Source organism: Fringilla coelebs (genome assembly GCF_963513975.1).
Source record: "Fringilla coelebs genome assembly, chromosome: 7".
NCBI classification, from domain to species: Eukaryota; Metazoa; Chordata; class Aves; order Passeriformes; family Fringillidae; genus Fringilla; species Fringilla coelebs.
In genome coordinates, this window is record NC_140035.1 from 16,453,012 (window position 1) to 16,466,506 (window position 13,495).

General features: G+C 42.8%; 1 protein-coding gene across 3 annotated transcripts in view; it reads right to left on the bottom strand.

The window, feature by feature from the left end:
* Positions 1–13,495, bottom strand: part of RBMS1 (RNA binding motif single stranded interacting protein 1) — a 143,114-nt gene that overhangs the window by 78,719 nt on the left and 50,900 nt on the right. Inside the window, exon 1 of one of the 3 annotated variants that reach the window (XM_084209592.1) lies at positions 12,408–12,720. The exons of the other annotated variants lie outside the window; for them this stretch is intronic. Within the exon in view, the coding sequence (XP_084065718.1) occupies positions 12,408–12,470 (63 nt within the window). The 5' untranslated portion in view covers positions 12,471–12,720. Of the gene's footprint in view, positions 1–12,407; positions 12,721–13,495 lie in introns of those variants that run through there. 3 annotated transcript variants of the gene reach the window in all.

Sequence of the window (13,495 nt, forward strand, 5' to 3'; positions counted from 1 at the left end):
CATTAGGAATTATTTGCCTGCACTGACCTTTGATGGGCCTGATTGTAGCACCAGGTCAACAAAGAACAGCATGGAAAGCTGAAATCTTTCAAACATTACTGATTGGGTGTGTTAACATGGAAATTCAACTCCTGATAAAGTTATCAAGTAGAAACAGCACTTTCTGAGATATCTAGGATGTGCAGATAGTGAAAAGAGCGGTACAGGGATGTCAAAAAGGGTGGTTAGAGCTGCTGGTCTGATAAAATGGCTTTGGTGCAGTACCAAATAAAGAACAAAGATGGCTTTGCAGGTCTTGCTAGTAGCTTAGCTTTCAAGTCAACCTTTCCCTCAGTTTGGCTGAAAAGATCCAAGTGCCACGGAGGCAATTGTGGAACCACAGACCAAGATGGCAGTTCAAGGAATAGCTTAGGCTGGCATTTCTCCAAAGAGCAGCATCCTTGCCCCTATGGCTGCTTAGTCTTCCTCCTGGTGTCTCCCCCTTGCTCATCAAAAGAACAAGGAGAATAAAAAAAAAAATTTAAAAAAGGAAGTTCAGACTGCTTAATTTACTAATGGTGCTGACTCATGAAAGTGGTAACAAAACAGCATCAGGCTGTCAAACAATTCAGAACTAAACCAACGTTGGTTTTTCATACACAAAGTAAGAGAACTGCAGCAAACACACGTGGTACCTCTGGCTAACTGAGTCTTACAAGAAAGGCAACAAGCAGCATGCACAAACTGGTCTGCTAAAAGTAAGTGAAATCCACTGTACATACCACAGGCAGCAATGCTGCTCTGGCCTAAGGATCAGATTTTCCTTACAGCCTTACCTGAAACAAACTCCAGTCAGTCTTTTCTCATTCTTTAAAGGATAATGTTTTGGTAGATGCTTATCACTTATTAGATCCAATACTTTCTGACTGCTGACTTTTTACAAATGACAATCTTGCCCAAAATCCTTGTGCATGCAATTCAAAAAAACCCCATGCTGTATTATTTTATAATTTCCTGTTCTTCTTGATAGCTGTAATTTATATTGAATCATACAAACAGAAGAGTTGTTATAAGTCACTTCCACAGCCCTCATCAATTTTTCTCACATATTGTCTTCTAATTTAAAATTTCACTCTTGATTGAACCAAGACACAAACCTTTTTTTCTTTTGCAAACTACTGTTCTAACTCATGCAGCTTTTTAACTCAGATTTTGAATCCTGAGAGAAAACCATTCTTAAATGGTTAAGAATATCATTCAAATGTCAGAAAATCAAGTCACACGATATGACCTATTCTAAAATTAAAATGTTTGTGACTTCACAGTGTATGATAATGAACAATCCCTTTTACACCCAGAAACTTAGTTCTGAAGATCAGTTACAAAGATTTAGCAGCTGTATGCTAAGCAAGTGCAGGATGCCATTCCTTGGTGCATCCAAATAGCTGCTGGGGAAATGTCTGACTGCACAATGAATCATTGTCAATCCTGAAATGAAAAACACAAGAATTAGATAACACCTAGGAAAGCTTCCAGACGTACTACTAATACAACATTAATAATACACAAGAAATTCAACTGCCAGGCAGAACTGGTTGTGGCAGTGCAGGTAGCAGTCTGACTCAGGCGTGTGAGCAGCTACAGCTACAAGCAGAGACCATCCAAGGAGGGCTCCAGCGGCCACCAAAGGGTTCAGAAGCCCCTGCAGCCAGCAGGCCACGCATCAGCACAGCTGGCACAACAGCTGCAGCACCTGGGGGAGACAGCCTCCACCTCTGGGTGGTGAAGGGACACGTGGCTTGAACCGTGTCTGGTGTTATGTATGGATAGATGACAAACACCAGGCAGGAATAAACCGGTTCGTTTGGGCACTGAGCCCAACTCATCCACAATTTTAATAGTCATGTTCTTACCCTTGATGCAAGAATTCAGCTGAGGAATCATACCTCTAAATATACCAGAAAGTTATAGATGAAGGAAAATACTTCTAATAAGTACATCTGGAATTGATAATTAACTTTAAAACGCTGCAGTGAAAGGGAATCTGCCCTGTCATTGGCTAACTTTTTAAAACAAATTAATCACTTGTCTCTGCTAAATGCACAACCCTAGTGTTTAGCAACTGCTTTAAGGTTCGTCTTACACTGTGGACAATTTCAAGGAATCACATTTTCAGTAAGTATGTTCAACTGCACTTTTCTTAGCAGTAATTCTACCTTTGCAGCTTATCCATCTGCTCAACAGTTGGATATTTAACACTAATAATCTTGTACACCAGCACTGGTTCACTACAAAAGTCACCATAAATTGAATAATGGTGTATTGCATTTCCTCTAAAAAACAACAACAACAAAACCCTAAAAACAAGCAAACAAACCCCCAAACATTTGAATTTATGCAATTTAAATTGATTTCAAAATTTAAATGGGACAACAGAATAATGGAGTAAGGACTTCTCAGTTTAAAAAAAAAACAATAACAAGGAAAAAAAAAAAAGGGAAACCCCTAAACCCTAAGGAAGTTAATTTAATAAGAAAGAAAAGGACATAAAACCACTAAATATAAGTAGATTAAATTTCTGTAACATCTTAGCCACTGAACTTCAGGGAGTTATTCCTGTTCTCAGTAATATTTTCATGGTTGACTGCCTTTCTGCCCAACAAACATCTGCTTAAATAAAATAAAAGTACCTATTGCTTACAGTAAATCAACCCTTGAAAACTAGAGTTCTTTGAAAACTATAGTTTCAACAGTCCGGTTTCTCGCCAAAATGAACTTTTTGCCATTGCTAATTATCTGGAAATAGCAATAATAGCATTCAGATGAATGTTCTCATAGACCATAAAGAAAGTACTTACACAGTATGTGACAGGCAGAACTTGAACACAGTTCTGTCATTCCAAATAATCTGCTCTGTCCTGAGCTTCAGGGAGCAGACAAACATAGACCTCTATATAGGTATGTATGCATGTGTATATAAATAATTTTTTTCAAGATATTTAGTCCTAATTGCTGTAGTATTTGAACCACTTGTAGATGTTAGTATATTTCTGTGCAAAATCTGAGATGTAGGAAACTAATTTTAGCAAGTACCTTTTGAAGAGTCAAACCTTAACAATTTAGTTAAGACTATCCAAAATATCAGTGACAGGACCATTTTGAACTTCAGGTCACCATCTTAATCCTTATGAATAACCTTTATAGGTGTGGCTGACCTTGGACTTCTACTATTACCCAGGACAATGACACAACACAGCACTTATTTCAGGGAATAAAGAAGGTGAAGATGGATTCAGTAATTTTGAAAGAGGGTCAACAGAGAAGTGTCACACCAAAATAATGTCTTCTGTCAGAAGGATAAGACACAGAGATAGGCGAGATGTTTCTTTACATCATCGAATATACTGAAATCCAACCCCTACATTAATAATACTAAAACAATAATAAAAACTGCAGAAACTGCAAACCAGAAAGCACCAAATTGTCAGGAGCCTCAGAGCAGGGAATTCCCAACAATTTACCAGAATACACAAAGAACAGTTACATGAAAATCCAGAGTGCCTTTTACAATGACTACACCAGTCTGCAGCCCTTAGTGACTGAGACCATGACACCCCACACCTGAGAGATCTAAGAACATTATGTTTGCTGGCAATCTGACAAAGTCTGCTTCCAAAGTTAACATGATTTTGTCACTACAGCAATTAAAATATTGACCTAATGCTGAAACAATGACTTCCTTAACCATTTCCATCTTGCATTAGCCTCCACAACATTGTAGAATATTGTATCTGGGAATGGGAACAGCTCTTAGAGCACTTAAGAAAAAAAACTAAAAAGCCCCTGCATTCTTCTACTGGTGCCACAGCATGTCCTAGGTATCACTGGCACCTTTAACCAGGTGAAATTCTATATACTGAATTCCATTTTAGTATTATTCACCATTAAAATTCCTGAAGATTTCAAATGTATTCTGTAGCTCCTCAGTACTGCAGGATATAACTGATTCTCTAATCTCAAAAAATGTCCCTAATTCTGGAATATTTACATGTATATGTACGCATTGTAGGCATTGATACCCTAAGACTATAAAGAAATCTTATAATTTATATTTTTGTTTAAGTGAAACACTTTTCTTAAACCCCAGTTTTGATAAGTGTTTCTCACAAGTAGCATTCAGAGATATACCTCCTGGAATGCTAAGTAAAAGCCAAAAAATACCCCTGTTTCAAAGGTTAGTAGATAAACAATCCTATTTAATACCTTCTCAAATGGGTTTTTTCCAAATTACACAGAAATAATTTTAAATAAGAACAAGTACTATCATAATAAGGACCATGCAAACCAGATTGGGTGGAATAATATTAAAGCAATTTAAATACCATTTGATTCTGAATGAGAGTTTAACACTAACCCTATGATATACCAACTACTCAACTCGGGTTTCTCCTAGGAGAAATTCAGAAGTATTCTGGTTCTCTGTCTCAATAAGCACTTTTTGATGTCAGCAGTCTCACCCCATGCAGTGGCACCCCCGGCTATGTAAATATGCACGGGCATAAGCAAGAGTCTTAAAATTCAGACCCACAATTTTAAACTCTTCTTGAACTTATCTGGAAGACGGACCACTAAACACTTCAAAGGACCTTGTCTGCTGGTGGTTGCTTTCACACAGACAGAAATCCACGGAGCTGTGTGCCAGCTCTGCCAAAGCCCAGGTTTATCCAGCGTGGCTGCTGCTTTCCCAGGCTCGCAGGAGGCAAGTCCCTGGCCAGGGCACACACACCCACCGTGTCCCTCCTCTGCCACAGCACAGCCACAGGGGGCCGAGTTAACACAGACTCGCACTGTAGGTTACTTCTACGCTACATACTTCAAAGAGTTTCATGTTGTAATAGGTTATTTAAAACCTTGGCTAAGCGATTAGCTAAGCTAAGCCAGAACAGCACACTTGCATGTGGCAATACAAACAGTTCCAAATGGGTCACCGTGGCCGTGCTCAAAGGTGGGCACACAGGTGACACACAGGTGCCAGTCACCTGCAGCAGCTGGAGTGACAGGGTCTCCCCCACTCCCATAGTAGCCCACCAAAATATCTGCTGCACAACTGTTTAAAGCATTATTAGCAAATTGTACACATAGGCAGAACAGAAAGAAAAACCACACAAGACCTGAAATCCCTTCATAATTTAATACATGGAATCTCCTTTGCAACACACCAACCATCTCTTTAGTGCTTAGCTAAAGATCACTCCAAAGCCTGGGCAGCATTGCACCTGGGGATGCCCAAGAGACATCACTGCTTCCAAAGCAGGAAAAAACAACTTATGGCCTTGAAAGAGGCATCACCAACTCACAAAATAAAAAGCAGTATCTACCCCTTACCCCCTTCAAGTGGGTTAAGTACAAATAAAATACAGAGAAACACAGAGCCTTAGATCAGTATCTCTTCTCTGAACACAGGAGGTGACAGGGCTGGACAATAACCAGTCTCCCTGAGAAGACTGGAGGCTGTGTGCCACATGCCTGCATATAAGGTAAAGGAAACTTCCAGCTTCTGTACTACTATGCTGTTCAGGTTTTTTTTCATTTCTCTGTTTTAAGAATTCTGTATTTTATTTGTGTACTTGTTAACAAGTATGTGCATTTGATTTTACCCTTGCCTGCCCGGTGTTTGGAGTGATTTTGGACTGTTGCTGTGGCACAAGCACAACCTGATAAAGTTTCTGTGGATCAAGTAAAACTTAAAGCAGGATAGTCAATCACTTCAGAATAGCCAAGAATCTATGAACACCACTTCAGATTTTCAAAGATAACTGGATAATCCTTCACCAACTTGCAGCAGCCTTCCTGGGAGCTGTGGTAAGACCACAGGCATGAGAAGTGCCCTGTGGTGACAAACAATCCTGAGAAAAGCTCCCTTGTAACACTCATCCAAATTCCCACCTGAACCCTTAGATTTCTCAAGCACAGTAAAAATGGAGGCGCCATACACACACCTTGAATATCCTAAAGACTGAATTCTAACATTGTTATGCTGTAGTACCCAAATGACAGAATATATGAGCTGTAGTTAACCAAAGGACTCATGTTTCCATTTTATTGAACAAAGCACCATATGGTAGAGGAGATTCTGATCTGAGAAAACAATAGAAGGTAAGGAAAGAAATAAACCCCCTTCTCATCTAAGCAGAAAAAAACCCCTCACAATAAGGTGTGAAAGTGCCATTGCCAATAAGAAACCCTGTAAAGAAACAGAATCAATGGTGAAATAAAGTTACACATATTTAGTTGCAGTAAGGAAGCATTTCATTTCACAAGCAGGAAAGCATCAGGCTAAACTAAGTTTGATGCTCACCCTGTCCTGGTGTTTCTGCTGTTCTTAAACAAAGGAAAATGAAGCCTAAATGAGACTCCCCAGAACAATGTGCTGCTTGTTTCCACTGCAACTTCACAAAGTTCTACAATTCTATCAAACCAGTAAATTCGAAATACCCACTCTATTTGACACATCATTTTTCTAGAGCAGAATACTTTAAACAAATAAGACACACATGAATGATTTCCTAAACAATTATAGTTAAGTGTACAGCATGGCTTTTATGGGGAAATATGAACACAAAGGTATTATTATAAATCGTATTATTATATATTTATGCATTACTGTAGTTGTCAGCTATTATTTTGCAACAGACCCTAGAGCTGATAAATCCTCATGCTACATCATAAATTCAAAAAACAGACATTTTTGACATGTTGCAACTATATTTTTGTTTTGAAGAGCTTCTAAGACTTCAAAATACTTGCTAGGTATTTTTAAACCAACACATCTTAGTGCACAGGTTAAGTCTTAAAATTGATATAGAGTTTTACTGTTAAAAATCAATTTACATAAAGACTAATAAAAGTTACTAAACTTAAATTCCTAGAAATAAACTAACTCAAACTGCCACAAACCTAGGTAATCCTGAATCTGTTTAAAGCAATCTTTCACCAGCATTCAATGACTTCAACTGCAGTTTAAAACTACTTTGTGAGTGAATACCCAGCTGCAGCTACACTGCCTTAACTGCAGTCTCTGGAGGGAAACAGCTAAAGCTGTGCTAATCACAGTAACCAGCCCTTACAGCACATGATTTTTTTTGTTGTGTGTATGTTTCCTAAGTTGCTGGGTTAGGAGGCTTGTGCTTATCTAATCCACGGTTCCCCTCCTCGTTTCTCCTCTATTTCTAACTCATCCCTTCCCTTTCCTGTTGCATCAGCAAGCTGCAAATACAGTGGCTTCTGCAGGCTGTTATAATTACCACAGTACACTGCAATTCTGAAACGTATGCAAAATAACTCACAATTACTTCAACAAGGCTCAAGAACTTTCAAATGTGCTTCTGCTGGCTTTTTGAAATACTTCTGACCAGCACTTCTTCCAAGATGAAAACATCTCCATGCACCTCTTCATTAGGATTACAGATTTATAAGCCTTCACACTGCCCCCCAAGTAAGATGTTTTAAAACAAACTGGCTGTAGGAAAGGAGAAAAACATTCATAAGAACTTGGAAACAGATCCATGAGGGAAATCCACTAGAGGTTCCTAATCTCCACTGACTTCTTTTGTTATTCACCACCTCGTGCAACAAACAAAGGTCAATTTCAACCACACATTTAAAAGAAGGGGGCGGGGGAAGCTTACCGAAATGGTTATAATGTCAAATGATCATTATTTTTATTTACTTGGTTGCAGCACTGTGCGGATGTTTTAGGAGCCATCTCAAGCCTGCAGGAAAGGATTTTCCACTCCCTTCCTTCCTTCCCCTCTCCTCCCTGCCAGCAGTTACAGTTTAAAGGATCTAACTCTTCTGAAATGTGTTAACTCAAGCAATTTTTTTAACAGTTGGAAGTTTCAGGGGAAAAAAAATGAACCCAAAACAAAACAGCAGATGTTCAAGACACAGACTTCTATCTTCCCTTCCATGCGAAACTAAATGGCAAAGACACATACTTTAAACAATAACACTTCCAAAGAGACAAAAATATATTGTTCACCCTGTTAGAAATACTAAACAAAAACTTCAAATTGCCAAATACAGATAAGACAATTATATCACTTTATAACATCATGCCTGAACAAGATAAGGTGTTTCCTTTTATTTCTTTCATTCACGTTTTGATACAAGTATAGAAACGCACTGACTGAGTAGTTTCGCTCCCTTGAGAATAAAGCAGAACTTCACAAACAATCTTATAAATGCACTTAAAAAATTAAAGTATTAATGTAGGCCTGGTACTTAATGTAGGAGTTCAGTTCTGTGAAACCTAGGCAGATCCTTTAACTTGTATACAATGTAAAGGGAAATAGAGTCTGTCACCTCAAGTCAGTGATACAAAATTACAATTCTTACAGTCCACAGAGAAAGAAACAAAAAGAAACGAATCCCGTTTATTTCTGTAACCACAGATATCTGCTCCATCTTAGGCACATCAGCCTCCATCCATACACACAGGAGGTGCTGTGTCAAATCCCTCCGGGCACAGACGGCCCCGTGGAGCTGCATGTTTGGAGTTATGACCATGCCCAAGTCTTGCGAGTTTAAAGAGGTTCCTTCTCACACACACAGACACCACACACAGCGCCAACTGGGAACTCGTAAAGGAGGATTACAGGTGTACCTTCTTGAGAGGTTAAACCTGTAGATAGAGTGAAAGGCTAATCTAGACTTTTAGCCTGAGACTGGCAAAAGCCTTCTCCATTTAACTGTCATTAGAAAACAACCTTAACCTTCAACTTTTAGAAAACCTAAGCTTCGACACAACACTTGATATTAACAGAGCTACATGAAAAGATTGATCAAAACCTTTGTCTGTCCCTCCATTCACAGGCCAAACCTCAAACCAGTGTTAAATTCCTCACGTGCAGCTACACCCAGTTAATCTTCTCGAAAGCAGCAAACTATGTAAATCTCCTCATGCTGGCAAGACAAACATTACACTCATCAAATGCAACAATGATCACCCTTACAGGGCAAAGCTGTTAAAAGGCACAGACTGCCTGAGTACCCAGGCTGTGCTGGTAGGATCCTGCACTCCTTCTTCCCAGGCCTCCAGAGCTGCTTCTGGCTTCCTCTTGGAGAAACCTGAGAGCAGAGGAACCTCCCTGCACAAAGCAATTTAAAATCCCTAATCAAATAGCTGGAGTAGCTCTGTAGATTCAAGGAGCAGATGGCAGGAGAAAGCCTAATTTTCCATTTACGATAATTTTACAGAGTGTAGAAATATTTACTTCAGAGGAGCGCCTCCCAATTTACATGAGAATGACAAAAGTGGGAGGAGGGACAGAAAATCATCTTATTCTCAACAAACCAAGAGCTAAAAAAGCCTGTATTAAGCAGAGTATTGTATGTCATTTTGTTTCCTTTTCATTACGGATGCACACACATGCATTCTTTACAATAGCTCAAATAACCTTGATAGCAAAAGTCTTAGCTTACACTTTTTTCAGGCAGGATGTATGGCTGAGTGTTGTGATAGGTTATTACTGCAGATATTGTGTGGCTTTCATTCTTTAACAAGACCTACATCTGCATTTCAAATTAGTTCTTAGATGAGCTGTCACTCATTTTAGCAATGTCTCAATTTTAAGCCTAGTAAGAGTATTTTTAATATGCCTGTCTGTCCATAGTGCAGGAAATCGTTTTCAGCAGAGACCACATTTTAGTATTCTTACAAGTACTCTAGAAGAGAGAAGGTGATCAGGCCAGTCAAATCTGACCTGAAATTGAGAATGTTGACTCGCTCCTACATGCCAGAGTTGCACAGTGTAGATACAACAGGTACCAAACATAATATTACAAACACAGATTTGTTTATAAAACAAAACAGAGTTATTTGGGAAAACAAAAAGAGAGTATGGGTAAAGATCTGAACTACGCTACCTATATGGCATTTGGTCAATGTTTTAAATTAAGGCAGAAATCTACATTATATTACAGTGTCTTGAAAATAAATCAGGTTAGTGTCACCTTGCCTTTTATCAGTTAATCACTCATTTTTTCAACTGAATCTGCTATAGACTCTGAAAAATGAAACAGGATAATACTAAACATGAAATGTTCTTTTTACTATTCTGATATGTATTAAAATACCAACAGAGACATACAAGCTGCTCAAAGGTTTTAATTTCTCTTATAAGTTATTTAAAATTGTTTCAGTTTCACATACGACACGCTGTTAGCATAGGAAATCCAGTTACTCCTTTTAGAGACATTGGTTGAGAACTTTTCCTAAACTAACAGTACCTTGTGTCTCAGACTAAAGCTGAGCTACAATGCAATTGTCTGAATATGGGTTACACAGAGCATACAGGGACTTAATCTTAACTTTTCTTAATTATCATGGGTTGAAAAATCAGGCTTGCAGCGCTCTTCAGCACTGTTTGACATCAGCTCACCCCTGCAGGTGAAGTCTGAGTGAAAGGGAGATCAGAAAGCCAACGGCTAATCGACATGAGTCTACATGAATGAAGCTAATAGGCGTTTTCCATGGACTTAACTGGAGAAAAGCACAGACCCTGGCTCCTTATGTAGGAAGTGTTTGAGCAGAGAATAGCTACACACTAACAAAAGAAACCTTTGGTACCCAGGGTCTTAAGCCCACATAATACCCCTGCATTCATTTCTTTCTCTGCCTATGGGGGAAAAAGGGTCTGTTTGTTTTTCTGATTCAGTCGGCCCTTTTAGCTCTTTGAATCTAAGGAGTGCACTGTGAAAAGAAGAGCATCTTATCAGCCTGCTCCAGACCAGCAGGCAAACTCACATCCGCACATACAACACAGCCCTGCCAGCACGAGGCCTGGCCCCACTGCCCTCGGCTCCTGCCAACACCCTGCCCCGCACCCGACACACGGCACAGCCACACAAGGGGCCTTCCTTGATTAATGGTCCTCTCAGGGAGAGCACGAAATTGTATCTGATGCACTGGCTTCATTTGTAAAGTATGCAGGAGCACCAGACAAGATGATCAGCATGGGCGTATCCAGGACATTTATTAACAACAAACCAAAACCAGCGCACACAATAAGCATGTTTTGTTATGTATGGACTTGAACACTTTGCCTACAAGATGCAAAGATAACTCCATGCACTGCTGGGCAGCATCTGCAGAGCGCTGCTGAGATAATATACCAGTGATTCTTATCAAAAATGTATTTCTGTAAAATAACAGGGAGGAGAAAGGAAATAGCAATTTTTACTTAAGCTTCAAGAAAATATGAGTTCAACTTTCACTGTCAAGCAGGTTAGCTACACAGACCATGTGTCATCCCAACAATGCACCAAGAGTTCAAAATTTCCAAGCCTATGTCCTCATTACTTATATGAAACCCTTCGATGTGTGCAGCAGTGATATCTGATTTCCTATTTCTACCCTTAATGCATTCTGACCCCAAGCAAAATAGGATGAACTTCCCCAGTATTGCTGACTGAACCTGTCAAATTACTCGTTTCAGCTACTAAGTGCAGCAGACACGGAAGGATTCTTTTCTCACCTGGAAAGAAGCCTGCCATAGTATTTTTGGCATGCTTTGTCAAGCCGGTAGCTTGTCAGTGACCTCTACTCCATTTACCCTCTGGCACACACACAGTGTACGCTTTCCCATTAACTTGAAATGTAAGGGGTTTTGTTTCTTTTTTAAATTTAATCGAAGAGTCAATGAAAAATAACACACAAAATAATATAGGATTAATATCAACATTGCATCTTGTGTGCGTAAAAAGTGCAGCCAAAGACAAACGGTCCAGCAAGGTTGTAACACAACTATTTCAAATATTTTATTTCCAACGACTAAACAAACAAACAAAGAAATACCTCTTTCAGTACAGCTCTATAGATGCGAGTGGTCCGAGCTTATCAGAGAGATCACTTTGCCCGTAAAATGTCACAAAGTCCCCCTGTGCCCCCCTCGGGGGGAGCTGGGGCGCACCCGAAGGGCGGCGGAGGTTTTCGGGAGGGTTGTTTGAAAGAAAAAGTGCGCCCGGATTCCCTGGCTCATTTCACGCCGAGTGAAAAACATCCAGTCCCAAGTTTCGCTGTTGCGACACCGGGTCCTTTCTAACCTGTTGTCGAGCCCGGCGGGGCCGGCACCCGCCCGGCCCCCGGCGGCCGCCCCGCACCGCCCCGCACGCCCCGCGAAGGTGACCCGGCGGCGGCCGCCCCGGCACTCGCCAAGGTCACGGCGCGGCTTTTCAGAGGAGGTTAAAAAAAAAATTAAAAAGGAGAAGAGAGTTTCTTTTTTTTCAAATCCCAGCTCTCGAGAAGTGAGCAGGCTGCAAGCCGCAACTCACGCCAGCCGCCACTCCTCTCCCCACTCCTCCCCCAGCACCTCGGGGCCGCGGGGGGAACGCGGGGGTGCCACAAACCCACACGCCCCCTCCCTTACCTGCTTCCGATAGGGGGTCCGACCGCCGCCCGCCGCGCTGCTGTTGCTGCTGGGGAAGATCATCGCCCCGCCTGATCCCCCGCTCCCCCTCGGGATGGGGAGCAACTTTGGCGGCCGCCGGGCTGCGGCGCGGCGGGGCTGCAGGGCGCTCTCCGCCTCCGTGCCTTCTCCGCCGGCTGCCGCTCCTCGAACCCTCCGCTCGGCCCCCGCCCTGCGCGGCCCCGCTCCGCGTCGACCCTATCCCGCGGCGGCCGCCCAGGCTGCCATCCACGGGCCCCCGCTGACCGCCGCCGGCTGCCCCAGCCTAGCCCAGCCCGGCCCGGCCCGGCCCAGCCCGGCCCCACCTCCCGCCGGCCTCAACCACCGCCCAGCAGAGGGAGGGAGCGGGCGGGGAAGCGCCGAGCCGCGGCGGGGAAGCGCGGAGCGGGCGCGGTGCTCGCGTCCCGCCCCGTCCCGTCCCGTCCTGCGCGGGGAGGGGGGCGCGGAGCGGAGCGCGGCGCCAGGGGAGGCGCGGAGCGGGGCGGCGGGCGCGGACGCCCCCGCGCCGCGCAATGGTTGCGCCTGAGAGGGGCGCGGGGGGGCGGCGGGCCCGCGTGCCGCGCATTCCGCCGCGGGGCGCGCCCGGCGGGGTCCCGACCCCCGAGCGGCCGGAGCGGGACAGCCCGCGGCGCCCCGGCTGCAGCGGGGGCAGCGCGGTTGGGACACCCCCCGACTGCGGGGCTGACCGCTCCGAGGCGATAAACACTGCGCCCTTTAACTCTCCTAAGTTTTTCTTGACTAGCGATGGGGAGGGGGGAGGAACATCCGGTCACAGCCCTCTCCAGTGCCTCAAGGCAGCATTTGGGAAGTGAGGGGAAATTCTTAAGTTTCTTCACGGAATTTAGGCCTAGGAAACGTTACAGTTCTCAGGCTCTAAGACGGGAACATACGGAGGGGCAAGGAGTTCCCAACTTCACTCCTGGTACTCTGCACTGTTTACATTACAGTATTTACATTACCCACTGATGTTGACAATCTAGTTTCTAAGAAAGTCCAGAGCTATAGCTCTGTCAGGCCACTGATCAGTGACACTAGAAGAACTTCTGCCA